General features: G+C 34.0%; 4 protein-coding genes across 7 annotated transcripts; 2 read left to right on the top strand and 2 right to left on the bottom strand.

Moving 5' to 3' along the window:
• Positions 1 to 3,406: 3,406 nt before the first annotated feature.
• LOC105163558 (uncharacterized) lies at positions 3,407 to 6,994 on the top strand. The gene is made up of 2 exons (XM_011081961.2): positions 3,407 to 3,580; positions 6,172 to 6,994. The coding sequence occupies exon 2, from the start codon at positions 6,193 to 6,195 to the stop codon at positions 6,748 to 6,750; it is 558 nt and encodes a 185-aa protein (XP_011080263.1). The 5' UTR covers positions 3,407 to 3,580; positions 6,172 to 6,192; the 3' UTR covers positions 6,751 to 6,994.
• Positions 6,995 to 7,322: 328 nt separating this feature from the next.
• Positions 7,323 to 9,093, bottom strand: EMB2757 (Transducin/WD40 repeat-like superfamily protein). The gene has a single exon (XM_011081962.3). The coding sequence runs from the start codon at positions 8,705 to 8,707 to the stop codon at positions 7,616 to 7,618; it is 1,092 nt and encodes a 363-aa protein (XP_011080264.1). The 5' UTR covers positions 8,708 to 9,093; the 3' UTR covers positions 7,323 to 7,615.
• A 578-nt stretch (positions 9,094 to 9,671) lies between these two features.
• On the bottom strand, positions 9,672 to 11,981 carry LOC105163560 (A20/AN1-like zinc finger family protein). Of its 2 annotated transcripts, none has more exons than XM_011081964.3 (2): positions 11,748 to 11,981; positions 9,672 to 10,639 (listed from the first exon to the last, which is right to left on the bottom strand). In XM_011081964.3, the coding sequence occupies exon 2, from the start codon at positions 10,624 to 10,626 to the stop codon at positions 10,108 to 10,110; it is 519 nt and encodes a 172-aa protein (XP_011080266.1). In that variant the 5' UTR covers positions 10,627 to 10,639; positions 11,748 to 11,981; the 3' UTR covers positions 9,672 to 10,107. The 2 variants fall into 2 exon arrangements, with proteins under 2 accessions (XP_011080266.1, XP_011080265.1); XM_011081963.3 differs by having other exon boundaries at positions 9,672 to 10,644; positions 11,748 to 11,979.
• A 2,176-nt stretch (positions 11,982 to 14,157) lies between these two features.
• LOC105163562 (serine/threonine-protein kinase Nek6) lies at positions 14,158 to 18,346 on the top strand. Of its 3 annotated transcripts, none has more exons than XM_020694318.2 (14): positions 14,158 to 14,392; positions 14,524 to 14,734; positions 14,865 to 14,931; positions 15,563 to 15,628; positions 15,779 to 15,825; positions 15,941 to 15,986; positions 16,051 to 16,131; positions 16,227 to 16,269; positions 16,338 to 16,387; positions 16,482 to 16,563; positions 16,654 to 16,703; positions 16,797 to 16,870; positions 17,106 to 17,157; positions 17,235 to 18,346. In XM_020694318.2, the coding sequence occupies exons 2-14, from the start codon at positions 14,613 to 14,615 to the stop codon at positions 18,099 to 18,101; spliced, it is 1,647 nt and encodes a 548-aa protein (XP_020549977.1). In that variant the 5' UTR covers positions 14,158 to 14,392; positions 14,524 to 14,612; the 3' UTR covers positions 18,102 to 18,346. The 3 variants fall into 3 exon arrangements, with proteins under 3 accessions (XP_020549977.1, XP_088737045.1, XP_011080267.1); XM_088880919.1 differs by having other exon boundaries at positions 14,158 to 14,410; XM_011081965.3 differs by having other exon boundaries at positions 14,158 to 14,734.
• The last annotated feature ends 933 nt before the right edge of the window (positions 18,347 to 19,279 follow it).

The raw sequence follows: 19,279 nt of genomic DNA, 5'->3' as shown, positions 1-19,279 counted from the left end.
TAAAATCACTTAAAATCTGATACATACGTAATTATGCAGCTATAGCTTCCAATTCAAAATTTCACTGTTGGCCACCTATTATTCCTAATGATCGTCTAGTCATTATGGCATATTCCCTGAAAGAAATACGTTGTAAGGAATGAGTTGTCAACTCAACAAGTATAACTAATTAGTTTATATATATACATACATAATAAGTAAAGTATAATACAACTGCACTGACCAATAAATATTCCCATGTAATAGCAACAAATATAAGAACTAACACATATCCACTATTATGTATCAGTCCACAACATTACATATGATGTTATATTTTATTGTCTTAGAGCCCTGTTTACCCAAGCTGGAGTACATCATTCAATGATTTTGCCAGAAATCAATAACTTAATCAGTATCATATAGTATACAGCACAGTATACCTAGTATACCCGTCAAATATGATATCCCCACACCACCCTAATATATAGTAATATCAGCACATGATATCACAATAAACATGACATCTCCATACCATCCCAGTGTGTAACTATAAAATAAGATAACCTTCGCTACCCGAAATACCCCGATACTCTTCTCGCCATAATACCTACCTTTATATAATTTTTTTTTCATGTCACATCTTCATGACAACCCCACAACCCCTCATCAATTAAATCATCATAAGCTACTGAATATGCCCCTGGTTACGTAAGTCATCTTTTTAAGTCAACTGAAAATTTAATTCAACACTAATTTAAATAGTCAAACTATATTTAATAAATAGACTAATTAAATAATATAATTATATAAATTAATAATAATTAAAAACAAAAACTTTCATACCTGATCAGTACGCCTGAGTGTGTGAAGAATATAAATTTCACTTGTTAAACTAACATTAGACATATATACTACATATACATATATATTATATGTGTGGGGTGGCTCCCACGTAGGTCTGACGATGGGTAAGGTAAGATCCTACCCAGACTTGGACTCAAAGAAAATTCAAAAATTTATTCTATACCCAAATTCTACCATTTCATTAAATCCAACTCAAGATCCATAGGTCTCAAGAGCCAACCAAAACCTAGTTTTCGAGTAGAGTTAGGCCCCGACCCAATTTTTTTTATAGATTTATTTTTTCTAAAAATAATACCAATTAATTTAAATTTCTTTCTCTTTCTTTTTCTTTTTAATTTTTTCCATGATTCAATAAATTTAGAATTATTGAGATCAATTCACAAATAATTTTTCTGCGATGGAATTTTTTAAATATTATATCCTTTATTAAATTATAGACTAAATAATCTTATGAAAAATATCAAATCTAAATATTTAATAGCAATCAAATTTAATATTATAAAATTTTAAATTTAATTTTATCACTTTAGGCCTTCAAACAAACAATATTGCCTATTACTGAAAAATATACCCAATATGGTAATATAGTTATATAATTAATTATTTAATTACTATTTATTATTTAAAAATATATATATGATTAAAGAATTAAACAATAAATAATGTTATGGTGTTTTAAATTTTTTGAATTTGTTCATTTGAATGTAGGTCGTAGAGGTATTCAATTTGGTTAAGCGAACGTATCTAAAGTTTGATTATATATAATAATTAAAAATATATAATATTTATTTATTTATTTATTATAAATTATTAATAATTAAGTATGTATTAACTATAGATTATTATTTTTTGTTATAACACTTATATTAAGATATTTAATTTTTTATATTTTGAATTACATTTATATATATTTCTTAAATTCAGTATTCGGTTAGGTTTGATTAACCTGCATAAAAAATTGGAACTGAACCGAATAATTAAAATCTAAAAAAGAATAACCAAAATCAAATTGAAAATTTGATTCAGTCGATTTTCGGGTGGTTAATCGAAAATTGCATATCCTAGTAGATCGAATGATAAATAATAATTAATTAAATTGTAAAAAAATTAGATATTTTTTGGGTAAAAACTCATGGATATTGATGGGTAAAATCCCAACCCAGACCTAAATTATATTTTTTTAATATGTCCAGGTTTGAGCTTGAACCTAAAAATATTCATTGGGTCTGGATTTGGGTTTGAGTCACTGAATTATGTTATGAATTTAGGTAGAGTCTTATCCTACTCATTCACACAGTTACTCCCACGCCACTTCCACCCTTTTCTTTTATTTTTTTAAAATTTAATTTAAATTTATTTTCAAAATACCTATTATGTCCTTTCTAATTTTCTTAATTAATACAATTTGCTATCAAATATTATAATAAGTTCCAATTTACTCCATTCAAGTTTTAATATACTTCAATTTCAACATATAATTATTTATTATTAATTTTTTTAATAATTATCAATTAGTCTTTCAATTATATATAAAATCATATGGACGTCACATATTACTGACTTATTAAGTCAAATAATTTTCAAACTAAACTACCCTTATAACAATGAAAACATACCTCTTCACATGCATTAACTTGTGAAGACGTAAAAGGGTAATTTAGTCATAAAATATTTATTTGACCTACTAAATCAGCAATAAGTCAATTGGAGGTAAATATATTTTTTTTTATATCTTTTTTGTTAATATATATCTAACAAATTCGATAAATTTTGACTAACGGATAGATATATTTGTTTGGAAAACATACTTCAAGGATAGTAGATATAATTTCTCGAACAAATATAAAAAATACTAAATGTAGTTTTTAAGTCATCCTAATAATAGACGGTGTAATAATCACAAATAATTATTGAATACTTTTCAGAATTTGAATTCCTTCCTGAATCCCTTTTTCCTTTTTTTTTGTTTTTTTTCTTTTGGGTAGAGTTTGAATTGCTTCCAGAATATGTGTAGTCTTCAGATTGCTATCAATAATGGGCCTAGGGCTTGGGCTAGACAGTGAATTAGTCTAGTGATCTATTCCTAATGGGCTTTAGATCCCAATTGCAAAGGCCCATTCATTCAGAAAATAGCATGTGAATTTATTTTCTGATGATGGTTCCATAAATTCACATGTATAATTTATTTATTTTTACATAATTCACACTAAAATTTTTCAATTTTTACCCAAAAAAAAGGTAGATTTTAGTTGCAATTTTTTGGTGGACAAATTCGGTACAAGCCGACAACGAGTTGGTCGACGAAGGAGAGGGTTCCGAGTTATTGTTTTATTGTTTTATTGTATTGGAAAACATTTAGTACAAATATTAAAAGCAAAAAATCTACTTTTCTTTTTTTATTAAGTTTACTTCTATTTCATAATAATTTATTTCTTATTTAAAATGTTTTTCTTAATTTAAAAGTATATTTTATATTATAGAAAGTATTGTTAGATAATAATAATTCATAGTAAATTATGGTATGCAATAATTTGGTATATAAGGAATTAAATGACTTTGTATTTGTAGAGCATTGAAAAAGACGGTCAACAGATCAAATTCTAATACTCCATTTCCGAAGTAGCAGACAAGATTTTGTCTCCATATCCAGAGTTGAGAGTGAGAATTCTCACTCCTTGTTAAGCCCTAGCCGCCTTCTCCTGCAGTTTCCGACGCCGGCTGCTCGCCGAACAAGGTAATTATACTGTAGACAAAGCGTTTACGTCTTTCTTGTAAAAGGATTGAAAATTTGAGCTGAATTTTGATGATCACTGTTGGTTACTGGTGCTAAAGTGGTACATTTTTTATTACTGTAGAATTGAGGTTGTTGATGAATTGTTCTTATGCGAGTAGTCTTGTAAAAATGTTTGACGGAAGCGCTTGGGAACGCCCATTCTGTTACTACAGATGAAAGTTTTATCAGCAGAGTTCTGAATTAGAATTTATATTGCCGTAGGTCTATGGAAAGCTGAAATTAGTTTGTAGATGTCTTTGTTCAATGTCTGATCTATGTATAATGTTGGGAAATTATTTGTTGATATAACCGGTAACTATAATTGAATAATGTGCGCTATTTTTTAATTGGTCATAGTTAGGAAAAGAAATTTTTGTTCTGAATCATCCATGATTGATGAAGTCAAGGAGTAAACTCTTCGTCCGAGTCCTGTTGGGATACATCCTCGAATCTAGATTTTGATTGGAAACAAGGTGGATCGACTTACATGATGAACAAACTCATCAGGTTATTAGCATAGGTGAGATTTTTCAGGCTAAAACTATTCTACGCTCAGGTAAAAAATGGCTCTAGGAAAAGATGCCTGCCAAACAAAGAAAAGAGACTTTATATGTAAAGTAGATGATAATGGAACACTATTAGAGTATTTATAGTTGAATTTAGGGAATAGGCATTATGCTATAGTAGGCTGGATTGGCCTGTATGTCCCATCGAAATTGGTTTTGTTATAATTTTAATTTCATGGGTAATTGCTATCCTACGTTATCAATGAGGCTATCATATAGCCAACAGTCTCGGGTGTTTTATTTGGCATTTGAGAAAGGCATCTAGAGGTAAACTGGACTGCACACATGGTAGGTAGAGATGGGCCTTTGCAAGTGGCTGAGGTGCTCTGGCAGGACCCAAAGATGAGGTCATTGGCATGGTCAACGGCATTGTCAGTCGAGGTTGCACCTTGCTGGACCACCTTAGCCGAGCGTAGCAATCATCTTGCTTGGCTCGTCTCATGGGGCGGGCAATGCTCCAAAGGCCACCCAGTCCATCCAGGCTTTCTTTGCCTCCTTTTCCTTTGTCCTCTAGGGTGAGTTGTCCTATTCTTTCATCGCCTAAAGGCCAACCAGTCCGTTCAGGCTTTCTTTGCCTTCTCTTCCTTTGTCCTCTAGGGTAAGTTGTCCTATTCTTACATCAAATAAGGTGCCCGTGGTGTTCTCAGTAATCCTTCGGAGAATCATTAGCATCCAATGAAATTAACCTGGGTACCGGACGAACCGTTGTCCAACTTTTACCCCTAGCTCCTCCTCCAATAGCAATACCCACTTTCAAAGTAAAACTAGTGTTGTAAACAAGAACTAAGAGAGTAAAAAGGAAAAATGTTTTTCAATTGAGGAACAGAGAGAACTTTTCTCAAGAGAAACTTTTTTTACCTTTATTACTCATGAAATAAAACTATAGTCAGATCAACCTGCGTTGGCCGAAACTTACTGGTTAGATGATTCATTAGATTCAACTATAAATAGTCTAATGATATCTTGTTCTTGGGTTCCCAATCCTACTTAATATGTAAAGTTTTTTCCTTTTATGGTATCTTCTCTAGGAATCTATTTTTCTCTCAACTCTTTGTGAGGGGTTTCAGTCAGGAAGTATCCCAACTATCATGACGACTTTGTTTGTATTGCACATAAATCCACCTAGTTTCCAAGATAGAGCTCCAAGCTATATTCTTGACTGGACTCGGGAGAATGGTTTATCCTTAGCTTCGCACCACACTTTGACAACATCAATCCAATAACATCTATTAGAACACAAAAATAGTTGCAGAATCAAAGCATAAAGGTAGTGGTATATATTTTATATAGATTAAGGGGTGAATCTGTCATAATTTCTTTTTTGTTTTTCGGAGAAGGAGAAACCAAGTTAAGTATAGCATTGGTTTGGTTCAGGTTTAACCTTTAACGATAGTTTAAGGGGGATGTGACAAAGCTAAATTATGGTGTAATTGGACATTCCTTGACCAAGGACTGGACTTTTATTCTTAAGTCTTAGGTTTGGCACAATGTTTCTCCTATTGCTTTGCCTTGAAGAATTAAATTTTGATTGATTCTATTGGTGAACCGTACATTACCCTGCTTCCTGTATCCCAAGCTGTAATTAGGGTAAATATCACTTAAGTTCATGAGTGCCTGAGTTTCTAGATTGTACTTGGATATTGTGTGCCTACTTGTGTATACACAATGTGTTATCCTTGCTTTCAATTTGGATTGCTATGAGTTAAGAATGGCAATGGCCCATATTTCTTCACATGAAGAGCAACTGCAATCTGGAAGAAACGGTTTTGTGGAAGGTTGATTCATGGTTGTGTAGGTTGGGCCAACTATTTTGGTATCTCAATTTTCCTTATGGTTGTTTCTGCTGTAAACTTCCTTTATTTTCTATTATTTCTTACCTTGTGTGTGTGTGTTTGCGGGTGTGCACTTTTGCTGTGAATATATTTTACAGTAGGGAAAAGTGGTTGCATCTTATATTTGGACTTGCTATCTTTCTTTTGTTTACAGGCTGAGCTTACTGAAAACAGAATGGTTAGAGCATATTCTCAAGAACACACTTACAAGCACCCATGGGAACGAGTAACCGCTGCATCTTGGCGCAAATTTGCTGACCCTGAAAATAAACGGACTCTGTCGCACATCCTTGAGGTTGATACTTTAAGCCACAAGCTTGAACCTAGTTCCGGAAAATTGTACACTACTCGAGCTATAACCATTCATGCTCCAGGACCATGGTTTCTTCGTAAAATCATTGGCCAGGATATGTGCCACTGTGTTGAATCAACCATGGTTGATGCACAATCTCGCTCAATGCAACTTGCAACCCGTAATATCAGTCTCCAGAAATTCATTGAAGTGGAAGAGAAGATTAGGTATGACCCCCACCCAGATAATCCAAATGGATGGACCATATGCAAGCAGGAAACTAGCATAAGGATCAAGCCTCTGTCAGCACTGGCGTCTATGGCAGAGAAGATAGAACAGAAATGTGCAGAGAAGTTTCAGCATAATAGTGCCAAGGGAAGAGAGGTTATGGAGAGGATTTGTAAGTATCTTGAAGCTGAGTCTAGGGGAATGTCAGTCTAATTTGGATCTCTTTGTTTGACTTGTGCCTCAATAGTTTTGTAGTTTCCAGTTCTGCTTATAGTATGGTATCTAAATCAACACAAACCTTTTAAAGGAATGGATCACTGAGGTTGATGTTGTACACCTTGTCTGGACTTGGTAGCTGGTTGTAATAATAGGATAGCATGGTGGAACAAGCAATACATGTTGGGGAATCTTGCAGTTGGTTCTCCTCTATATATACTTAAACGTCCTTTTTCCTTTCCTTTCATCTTTCTCTGGGCAACGGGTCCTGAATGATTTACTGATGATTCTTCTTTCTATAAACTCTAAAGAAATTAGTTGAAATTTAAAGACATTATCTGACTAGATCAGATGTATGAAATATTTTCCCACCCAGAATGCTATAATTTTCATGAAAGCAAATATCTCCAAGGAGTTCTAAAAATTATGTCGGCTCTAGGAAAGGTGACCGGAGGCAAAAATGGTAGCCAGTATACGATTTCAGTCGAAAATGACAATATCATAGAAATTTAATGTCAAATCTGAAATAATTCAAATAATCCCACAATGCCTTTCTGTGAGAGATGCAATGGAGAGCAAGCAATTCTAAGAATTAATTCAACTTATATGAGATGCAAGGGGGAGTAAACAAATTCTATGAACATTCAGTAAGAGATGAAAGTAAGCAATTCTGAGAATTAGTGGCAACAATTCAGAAGGCTTTTATAAGAGTCTACGAGATGAAAGTAACGTAACGTAGCACAAACCCACACAACCTTATTATGTGATTCCATTTTTTCATGTAAAATGAAGAAAGGATCATCAGTGAATTGGTTTCATTGAGTCACATGCAGGACATCAATTTACTGACTTGTATCCCAAGTCAGTTTCTAGGAGGATAAATTTCCCATAGTGCTACAGTAGTATCTTCTGAAGATGAAGCCATCAGTTTACTATTATCGGAAAATGAGACAGCATTACAAGTCGCGTGATGATACTTCAGTATGGCCAAAGCATTTCCTTTGCGATAGTCATATATCCTCACCCTGTGATCCCATCCGGCAGTAGCAAAAATTTTACCATCTGGCCGAATAGAAGTTCCCCCTATGCCAGGTCTCTCCAAAATAATTTCTTTCTTCACCAAACATGATCCCGTTGATGGATCCAAGGTAAACATTACAATTTTTTCATCAGCAGATCCAGAAACCCCTCCTCCACATAAATTGTCAAAAGATAAGCTTAGAACTGGTTCTGAATGAAATTTTACACAAGTCATTGGCGAGGCCGGATTCCTTATATCCCACCAAACCATGGATCCATCCTCATAACCAGACATAACATTAACATATCCATGTGATTCAGGGGGTAAAAACGCTTTAACTGCCATGCACATTCCTCTTGCCTTGGTAGAGTTTATGGAGTGATTAGGCAATTTTATAAGCTTTTCACCAGTATTAACATCCCAAAGTTCGACCACCGACAAATCTTCGCCAGCTGCAGCAACATAAATAGACCCTTCCACCTTCTTGTCACTTTCAAGCTCCGTTGAACTCATATTGCCACCTGAAAGCTCACTTTCTTGGTGATTCTTGACAACTTCAGTTGGCTCAACTTCAGCATGGGGATTGTTTAGCAATGAAAGCTTGCAAAAGTGGTAAGAATTTGTTTTGATCGTAATGAGCGGGCTTCTAGACAAGCCTGCTTCTCCAATATCCCAATACTTGATAGTTCCATCCCTTCCTTGACTAATAACTCTATTCTCTCCACCAGCAACAACGCTAATAATACCATGAGCTGCGCTGTGCACCCATGAAGATGAAATGGTCCTGTGCTGTACGGTATCCCATATGCGCAATTCACCGTCTGTGGAGCCAGTGAATAAGATATTCTTGGTAGGATGGAAACTAGCATCCGTAACTGAAGCGCGGTGGCCTCTGAGAACAGCCACGGGATCAGGTGGAGGCCTCTTGCTCATTCCTTTTATCAGGGTTGTCACTGAGCAATATATCAAACACCTTGGTTGCAGTATATCCCAACAATGGGATAACCTACGACGCCTAAATTTCTGCGATCACGAGATGAAGGGCAGTCGGATTTGGCCTTCCTTCCACCGAAACTACAGAGATGTTGACTTCCTTTAGTGCGCAGAGAGCGGGCGGCGCGTTATTCCTCTCTTTTGCACAGGTAAAATTACACAGCCACTCCACAGAGTAGTTCAGACATAATTACATCCGCTCCTCTTCCGCCTACAATCCCTCTCCTACTACACCCAATACAGCATCGTCTATACAAATCAGAATGTTTGTTTTATTGTTTTCTTTCTTTTTTATTGTTTTTGCATGATACGGATTAATATTGTTTTACTTTATATTTTGTATTAACATAAAATAAATAAAAATAAGTTAAATAGAGTAATCTCTCTTCGATTTTTGTTTTCAATTTTAATTTTCACCTAGAAACGTGGATTCTTAAATTTGAATAGATTCTGAACATGAGAATATGTTTGAATTAATTAATCATTTTGTATTATACAATTTTGACGTCAACTCAATATATTTTTTTATTTAATAAGAATTATAATTTTATTGTTTTTTATGTTTGCAATGTCAACTAGAATATATTTTTATTTAAACAAAATTAATAGTTATATTATTTATTAATTTATAATTATTAGTCACGCCATATCAAAACATTATACAAGAAATAGATTACTAGATTATAAATTAATGATTGAATTATTTTATATGTATATAAAACAGGTAATGATTGAGCTAAAAAAAATAGTAATATATTCTTAATAAAAATATGTATAAACAAACATATCTTTTACTTTAATCACTATTATAATCTAAAATTTTGGCCGTCTCTCTTCGTCCCATAATCGATGAAGAACATGTAGAACTATTCTACATAAAGCAGAAATGAGTAACCGACAACCGGGGAAGAACATGTAGAGTTATTCTTTTAAGGTAATAACAGCAAGAGAACAATGTCCCAAGTTGCTGAAAGTAGAGACATGCTATTAGACAAATAAACATAGTGATTTACAAGCTGTCTTCATGGACGCGTTCCTTCACCTTGTCTGGACTAGGATGATCGCATGCCACTCAGACATCCAACACCATATAGAAATAGAAGCAATATGATGAAATAGCATGAAACACATACAAACTACCACCATACCCGCACATATGAAAGCAAACTTCTGACCAATCACAATGGACATTGAAATTCTTCTACGTCGAGGCGATTCAACTGCTATGCCTTGATAGATAACAGGATATGTAATGCAACAGGCAGAGCATCTTGGAAATCAGCCTCTCGGAAGAATTGCAAGTGCCATAGAACCAACACATAAGCTTTAGATCACCGTCTCTAGATTCTATCAAGCTTTTCTGCCTTAACAACTGGGTTGGCTTTGGCTATAGCATCCCGAGCTGCAGTGCGGTAATCAAAGGGGCAGTCGTGTTTGTCAGAATAGCGATGTGATCCACAGAAAAGATAACCACAACGGCATTTGAATCCAGTCAGGCCAACTCGTTTCTTGCAGGTGCTGCATCTGTTTGGACCTTCTTTTGTCTTAGGTTCAGCCGCCTCGGCAAAGCTAGAAGTGTTAATTGACGGCAAAGATATTGCCTTCGCTTCAACCAGATCAGTTTGCATGATTGCAGCATCTGCAACAACAGATTCCTGCTCATTGCCACTCGATGATCCATTGACGATGTTCTCGATTGATGATGCGGCAAGTTTGGCTTGTTCTTGTTTCAGTATCAGGTCCTTGTAACACTTGGAGCACATGTTCATGTTTGCAGCACTACCAAAGAAACCACAGTTGTTAACACACAAAATAGGACCTTCTGGGGGAGGTTGGCACCCAGTCTCATCATGCTCCATCTTGTAACTTTTGCTGCACTAAAATCCATTACAACTAATTATATCATAATTCATCAATTTACTTTTGCGTTCTTATATGCATAAACAAGGAAGGAACAAAGTAAAGAATAAAGGATGACTTTTACTTCAATAAATTATGGATAAGTATATTAAATCAACCACGTAGCAAGAAGGATACTCACTCCATCACCACCCTCTTCTAAAGACTAAGCATTAACGACAAGTTTAAGATGTCCGGAACAGCAAGAAATTGGACCAAAGCAGCTAATGGACACTAAGGTTTAAGAAGATATACTGAGATAACCATGGTTGATTCAGCAATTCGAACGAAATAGTCTCAAAAGCTATACAAATCAACTATGACATAAATATAGTGTAATAACACCTAATGGTAGAGCAGATTGAAACCTTACAGATAAAGCAAATTTAAGCAATAGGCACACACACACACACACACACACACACACAACAAATTTATATCCCACCCCAGAAAAGCTTTAAGGTTCAGAAAATATAAAAGAAGAACTGGTTGCAAAGACAAACTGACCAAGACATCGTTTTGCTGCAGTAAATTACTATTGATCTAATACTGAATAGAAACGATCTCTGATTTAAATTAAAGAAACTAAAAAGATTGAAATTTTAACCTGAATACGTCAAAAATACAAGTTCATTACATAGAAACACCACCAGATTCACGTATAAAATCATATTACCAACCCCTCAACCACAAAAAACAACGAAACAAATAAAAGCCTCACTTGCAAAATTAATTGGGGAAAAACAGATCTTTTGTTGAATCAAAATAATAATAAAAACAGAAAAGCTGAACACAACATCCAAAACAAGAATCAAGATAAACATCAAACACTAAAACAGATCATTACGTCGAAACACGAAGCCCACAAATCAAACATAGCAAAACAAAACACAGACACAAACCTTCATCTGGCATCAACATCAATAATGTTAATTTTTCAAAAAATAAATAAAAACCCAGATATGAAATAGACATTAGATGACAGATCCGCCATCCAAGCTCAAAGCAGAGGCGTAAAATCACATGACACAAATCAAAAATAAAAATCAAGAAAAAAAAAAGAAAAGAAAAAGCAACTCACCGTGGAATTCTACGAGATCAAAGAAAGAGAGAGAGAGTCTCCGTGTTTCGCCCGCAGACGCTTATCAATTTGAAACGTATCGCTTTGAATTAAGAAGGATGAAATTTATTTTTGGTGAATAATTCAGCTTTTTTTAATTGAAATTCTTTGTTCTATTTCTTATGTATGAGAGGAGAGAGAGAAGAAGAGACCTTTTCTCTTTTGTAACTTTTTCCGCAACGAACAATCTTTCCTGATTAGGTGAAGTCGTGGATGATTCTTATTTGTCAGCATTTCCATTCCGCCCCTTGTTCTTTCCGGATTTCCTGTTTTGCCCCTGAGGAGATACTTCAATCACGATTCCGCCATTACACGCCCATGAGTTAAAGTTATTGGTCCCCGAATTTTCGTTAATATCAAATTGGTCCTTGTACTTTGTAAAATATTTTAATCGACACCTGGGCTTGTTACTGATAATTAATTTGGCCCTGAATTTTATAAGTATTTTATGGATGTATAAGGTTTATTTATCATAAGTGTTCCGTCCTATAAATATTTTAAAATATAATTTAATTTTTCAAGTATAATAAAAAAATTTCTATCCATATAATATAGAAATTATGAATAAAAATATATTTTTGGACTAAAAGTGAAAATTCTTCGTACAAAATAGAAGAAGGTAAATTTATGGTCGGACTGAAATGATAAGCGAATCAAAATATAACGATAAGTACTCAAAAAAATATTATACAAATATATGGTTAAACTAATTAAGATTAATATTTTGAAAAGAAAAATAAAGATATATATGATTCATATAGGAAGAACCAAAAATAAAAAGTTCAATAGGCAATTAAGACAATGTTTGGATTTATGTTTTCGTATTTTTCGATATAAGATAAAAACACATATAATATTTATTTTTGTGTTTTTAAACCTTATCTATGTGTTTTTATTTTTAATTTTCTATAATATAAAAAAGACATAATTTAATAATAAACAGTGATTTTTGTCTCCTAAAAATACAACATTAAACATACAATATTATATATATAAATATATATATATATATATAAGAGATATGATTTGACAATAAACAATGATTTTTGTCTCCCAAATTCCAACATCAAACCTACACCACTTGTTTTAAAATATTTTAAATTACTTCAAAACACAATTTAAACATTCCATCTATTTTCAATACACACTTACTTATCTCTATTTTTCTCTCCCTATCTCCAAAACTCAAAATACAAATCGAAACATAAACATAGTGTTTGGATTTGTAGTTTGAGTGTTTTGTTTTGTATTTTGGAGATAGAGAGAAAAAAAATAGAGATAAATAAGTATGTGTTGAAAAGGGATGATATGTTTGGATTTGTGTTTTGAGGTAATTTAAAATATTTTAAAATAAGTGGTGCAGGTTTGATGTTGGGATTTGGAAGATAAAAATTATTGTTCATTGTCAAATCATATCTTTTTTATACATATTTTATATATAAATATTATATGTTTAATGTTGTATTTTTTTAGAGACAAAAATCACTGTTTATTATCAAGTCATGTCTCTTTTATATTATATATATAAGTGTATATATATATTATATATAGAAAGTTGAAAAAAAAAAACACAAATAAGGTGTAAATACACAAAAACAAACATTAAGTATGTTTTATCTTTTCTTGAAAAAAGCGAAAACATAAAACCAAGGTAAAAATTTTTAGTCTCGTAAACAAGTAGGATGTTACATTTCAAACCATGTTTGGTTAGATTAGAATATAATATTTTGAAGAAGTCGTTTAAATTTATGGAGGCATTTAACAAAAAACCAATTTTTGTAGTGTATAAATAACAAATAAAATGCATTTAATTGTGTAACTCATTTGACAGATAAATAACAATTGTCGATAACTAAAAAAGAATGATCTAAAAGTAAGCTTTCTTTTGATAAAAATATATAAAGGTGCTCAAAAGAGTTTGAACCCATCAATTATGCTAATCCCTTAATGATAGTGATTAATTAAATAATAACAATCAATCTAAAAAGTCGAAACCAATTAATTGAAAATCGACCAAATTTATTAGGACAATTCAACCTAAGCTGTTGGCCACTTTCCAGCCTTTTTAACTTTGACAAACCAAGGACAAGAACGTCAAACAAAAATCTAATAAAATCCCAAATGTCCCAATATCAAGACTTACATAATTAAATAATTCATGATGCCGGAAAACCAACCAGCTGATTGACACTGCCTATGAATCTTCTGCCCTTCAACACTCACAAAATTCAAAAAATAAAAAAAGAAAGATTATATATAATTCATGGGAGGGACAATGACAGACCAACCACAACAATTGCAATTATGTCCCCAGGAATCTGAAAATACAAGCAAAGTTTGCCTTTTCCATTTAAAATCAACCCAAACACACCCTGTAACAAGTCCCTTTGTTTTTCCCTTCTTGAGTACTTTGCTTTTGGCTCAAATCTTCCCTCCCTTTTCAATTAAAATTCATATCAATGTGGTTCCTTCCACATTTTATTCCTTGATTTGAACCCACCACAATTTTCTTGAATTCTTTCTTGCCAAACCCTTTTTCTTGCAACATTGTCTTAATTATCTATACTCAGTGTTGTGATTATTATTACATCCGTGTGGCATTCAATGTTAAGCTCTTGTCCATGGTTCTTTCATGATTCTTGCATTTAATACACCCCCCCACCCCCACCCCACCCACCCCCCCAAGCTCCATTCTTGACGTTTCTTGTGATTTCATTGCTTCTCTTGAAATTTTCAGTACTGGGCTATAAATTCAAGTTAATGAGGGTGTGAGTTGCAAATAGCTCCAAGTTTCAGGTATAAATACTGCTCTTGTTTCTGAGGAGAATGGAGGCCACAACAAGCAGCAAAATCAGATCAAAGATGGAGGATTTTGAGGTTGTGGAGCAGATTGGGAGAGGGGCGTTTGGAGCTGCTTTTCTTGTTCATCACAAGACTGAGAAGAAGAGGTAGAGAGATCAGCATTCTCTTCTCTTACAACCTGTTTCTTTGCATGATCATTGTTGGCTCGTTTCATTATAAACAACTTGTGTTCTTGTTCTTTCATGTTTATAACGCTGTACTGGTCTGCGTTTGTAGGTATGTCTTGAAGAAGATTCGTCTGGCTAAGCAGACAGAGAAGTTCAAGAAGACTGCACATCAGGAGGTCACTCTCTCTCCAGAAACCAACTCTTTGTTCCTTGTTTGGCAGTTGTTGCAGAATTTCTGGTTCTTGGATTTTTGCACTTTCAATTCTGTGATGATTATGCTTTATTTATTTTAGGGACTTAAGTCCCTCATGATTACAGAGGAAACAATTAGATTAGGCATTATTAGGTGGAACTTTTATTCAACATGATTGAAATTTATAACAATTTATGACGAGGGATAATTACGTAGACGTCCACCAAAGTTTGTCCATATTAAAACAAATCTATCGATTTCGAAAAATTATCCCAACAAACCTGGTCGTGTTCTACATTAAAGATTTCTTCCGGATCATTTGTAACGTAAAATATGACAGTTACGAGTGTAATGTAATTTTTAGAAAATTACGGGACTCTTTTGTAATATATCTAAACTTCAGTAGGTGTCATAAAGACAGGGAATTTATGTCATGGCATTGGTGGTCTCACCAACTTGTACTTGGGCTGTTTTGCTCAGTCATTAAGAAAGCACCTACCTGTCTCAGTCTGTCATAAAGTAAAGAAAGCTGGAGTAATTTTGTGTGAGCAGGAAAATTAAGCAAGGTCTATTCCAGTTTGAAGTTATTACATTTGAAATGATTCTTCTTGCAGATGGCTTTGATGGCAACGTTAAACAACCCATATATTGTTAAGTACAAGGATGCTTGGGTGGAGAAGGTAATAGATTATGGTACATTGTTTTCTTTCGAAAAACACGTCAACCGGCCTACATTATTGTTGAATGACCACCACATCTAACACGTTTGCAATATCCTATTATCCATGCTTATGCCCAAATTAACGGAAACGTATGTTCTGATGAATCAGGATTCCTATGTATGCATCGTGACAAGTTATTGTGAAGGCGGAGACATGTAAGTTTCCATAAACTCTTTTTATCATTTGACGTATCTAGACCAATAGAACGAATAAAACAAAGATTAAGTTACCTTAGACTTTAACCTCTATAATGTTTCTCGGTTCTCTCAGGGCAGATATAATCAAAAGAGCTAGAGGAATACATTTCCCTGAAGAGGTAAGAAGACATACTGACAGCATTGCCCGTAAATAAGCCATCAACAATGTATTTCTCTCTGCAGAGGATCTGTAGATGGCTGACTCAGCTGCTCTTAGCATTGGATTACCTTCACTCTAACCGCGTCCTTCATAGGGATCTTAAGGTACATTGAGAGACGTTTCAATTTGGCCTTGCAATTTCTAACAGGCGTGTGCTGTATCTTCACCTTATAATGACTTTTTGTGATCTTGACTGCAGTGCTCAAACATTTTCCTTACAAAAGAGAATGAGATCAGACTAGGTAAGATGCAAGCCTGTCTGTAATATATGGTGCTCTGTCGTTCTCCATGTCTAATAAAAGACTCGCAGGTGATTTTGGGCTTGCAAAACTGCTGAACAAAGATGATCTTGCTTCATCAGTAATCATCTTTCTTCTCTCTTTCATTGTTACTTTTTCTTTGGCTGACAAGAATCCTAAATCTTAAACATTTCAGAAATCTTGTTATATTTTAGGTTGTGGGCACTCCGAACTACATGTGTCCAGAAATTCTGGCAGATATACCCTACGGCTACAAGTCCGATATATGGTCATTAGGTGGACACCTAGCAACATGTCACATTGTTTGATCTTTGTGTATGATTTAGTCCTATGTTTAACAATGTTTAACTTCTACCGTTTCCTCAGGTTGTTGTATGTTTGAAATAGCAGCCCATCTACCCCCGTTCAGGGCTCCAGTAAGTTCCAGACGAAGCTCTTATATCACGATCTTCAATTGTAATTAACCGTAATAACTCAGCTTGTTACATCTTGGCATGTTGGTTAAACAGGATATGGCTGGACTTATTAACAAAATAAACAGATCCACCATTTCACCTCTCCCCACAGTATATTCGTCTTCACTGTGAGTGATTGGACACTTCTACTACTCTGAATCCAGAAACGTTCCTTTTCATATAGGGAAAATTACAGAAACAACCATATCATTTTAATAATTACGCTGAAACCCCTTTTGAGCATGATGTAATGAAAACATACATCAGTGATGAGGGGTGTCAGAGTATTTATTCGAACATCAGTTGTGGTTGGTTTCCCTTTCATAATAGACTGAGTACCTTTGTATGATTTCGACTTTGTAGGAAGCAACTGATCAAAAGCATGCTTAGGAAAAGCCCCGAACACAGACCTACGGTCAGTAGCATGAATATTTTGATCAAGTACGTTCGAAGATTATAACTTAATCTGATGCCTTGTTTGGAATATTATAGGCTGCAGAACTCTTGAGGCATTCGCATTTACAGCCGTATCTCGCTCAGTACAGCAACTTACCTCCAGTTTTTCTTCCGGTGAAGTCCGAGATGGAGTCGAAGTGCAAATCACCAAGAATTCAGCTGCCTGAAAAGTATTCACATACCAAGGAGAGCAAACCTCACAAGAAAGTGCAGATAAAAGAGTCAGATGATACTACAGAAGGGGAGAAAAAGGCGAAAATGCCTCCTCGAATTTCATGGAAAAACAGTTTGCCAACTTCACTCAAGACTACTAAATTCAGTGCTGAAACAAGGGAGTTTGTTGACCGTCGGGTTCAAGTACCATGCACAGACACTGGAGACGACAACAATACTCCTGATAAAGGCAAAAGTATCAACTCTGGATCATCGTCTGGATCAAGTACGCTAACCGAACAGAATGAAGATGCGGTACAAAAAGAACATGCTCAGCGACAGCCCAAATCCAGTGAAACAGCCACAAACAAGACTTGTGATACTGAAAGACAACATAAAACGGTGAACACGAGTGTATATATCAATTGGCCAGTCGAAGATGATATGTCAGCTAATAAAGCAAAAGAGAAGACCTCGCAGGAGCAGACTCAAAAGTCAAGCTTGGCTAGAATACCAAGTATATCAAACCGTGACAGCGAAAACAACGAACCTGAAATTTTGGGCGAACAGAAAGCGCAAGCCATGGAATCGTTGCTTGAACTGTGCGCACATCTTCTCAAGCGCGAAAGGCTTGAGGAACTTGCAGGCGTTCTGAAGCCATTTGGGGAAGAAGCCGTCTCATCAAGAGAAACCGCCATTTGGCTGACGAAGGGGTTGATGAACATTCAACGACCAGCCGGAGAAGCTTAGCTGCTTCAAGAAGTTGGCAGCTCTTGTAAATTGTATGTTGTACAATTGACTCTCGAACAGCAGTGTTGAAGAATTTACACTCACTTTTCACTGCATATTATTGAGAACTCGCATGCTCATCATCATCAGATTGTCAGAATCAGTTCAGGGAAAGCATATTGAAGATCAGATTGTAATAGTTTGTAAATAAGTTCACATTGTAACACGTTATCACGTATACTATGTTTCTTGTCTCACATTCAAAAGTTAGTTCAGTTTTTAATTTCATAAGGAACTACTCAACTTAAAGTTCAACATTGAACTTAGTCATGATTGAGACATGGAGTACACAAATACTTAATTAGCTTAAATTACAGCTATCTCTTTGAGTTTGGTATAATACTGAATATCTTCTCGTTGTTTAAAAAATTTAAAATATCTTGTCAAATAAAAAATAATTCCTAATCAGTCAGGTTAAAAATTACTACTTTATCTTTGTTGAATATTTTCTATTTGAAAATTGTAAACAAATCTAATCGAACAGTGTGTAAATAAATAATTCATATAACATATTAGTCCATAAAAAAATGTTAAGGCCCTGTTTACTCGGACTGATTAGCTTTAATAAGATGAATTGCAAAGTTAGCAATATGGATGGATGGAGGCATGGCCAGTATTAATTATTGTTCAACCTACAATAACTCGGCCCAACTTGTTGAGTTATCAACCCAATAAGAGGGATTTTGCATTAATCTTTGAAAATATAACGAAAATAAATATTATTTTAAGAAAAATATAATCACACTTCACGTTCATATACATTCTAATAAAATAAAATATAAATTTCTTTTCAAGCCTTTTGGTTGTCGCCTGGTCTCTTGGCACTTCTTCCACAAACAAACGAGAGTGGTAATTTTTTTTTAGGGAAAATTATTTTATTAATATTTTAAGTTTATCTGTTATTAATTTTAATTTTTTAAATTTATCTATTTTAGTTTTAATTCGGCAACTTTTAAAATTATTTAATTCTAATCCTTTGATCCAATCCTGAATAAAATTACTCCTACACAATTTTTCAAGAGCAATTTTAATTGGTTCATATATATTAATTCATTTTGCATCTCGTAACTAATGTTCGCCTAAAATAATATAAGAGTTTTTTAGGGTTATTTAAAAAATATTTATTTATATTATACTTA

The sequence above is a fragment of the Sesamum indicum genome, linkage group LG6 (genome assembly GCF_026168435.1).
Source record: "Sesamum indicum cultivar Baizhima isolate 11 linkage group LG6, ASM2616843v1, whole genome shotgun sequence".
Lineage (NCBI taxonomy): Eukaryota > Viridiplantae > Streptophyta > Magnoliopsida > Lamiales > Pedaliaceae > Sesamum > Sesamum indicum.
This window is presented reverse-complemented; position numbering and strand designations above follow the sequence as displayed.

Excerpts from the sequence above, each read along its gene's own strand:
- EMB2757 (XM_011081962.3), bottom strand. The coding sequence starts at position 8,707 with ATGAGCAAGAGGCCTCCACCTGATCCCGTGGCTGTTCTCAGAGGCCAC.
- LOC105163558 (XM_011081961.2), top strand. The coding sequence starts at position 6,193 with ATGGTTAGAGCATATTCTCAAGAACACACTTACAAGCACCCATGGGAA.
- LOC105163560 (XM_011081964.3), bottom strand. The coding sequence starts at position 10,626 with ATGGAGCATGATGAGACTGGGTGCCAACCTCCCCCAGAAGGTCCTATT.
- LOC105163562 (XM_020694318.2), top strand. The coding sequence starts at position 14,613 with ATGGAGGCCACAACAAGCAGCAAAATCAGATCAAAGATGGAGGATTTT. Across the intron at positions 16,132-16,226 it reads TCCTTCATAGGGATCTTAAG|TGCTCAAACATTTTCCTTAC; the intron begins GTACATTGAGAG and ends TCTTGACTGCAG. Across the intron at positions 16,871-17,105 it reads ACAGTATATTCGTCTTCACT|GAAGCAACTGATCAAAAGCA; the intron begins GTGAGTGATTGG and ends TCGACTTTGTAG.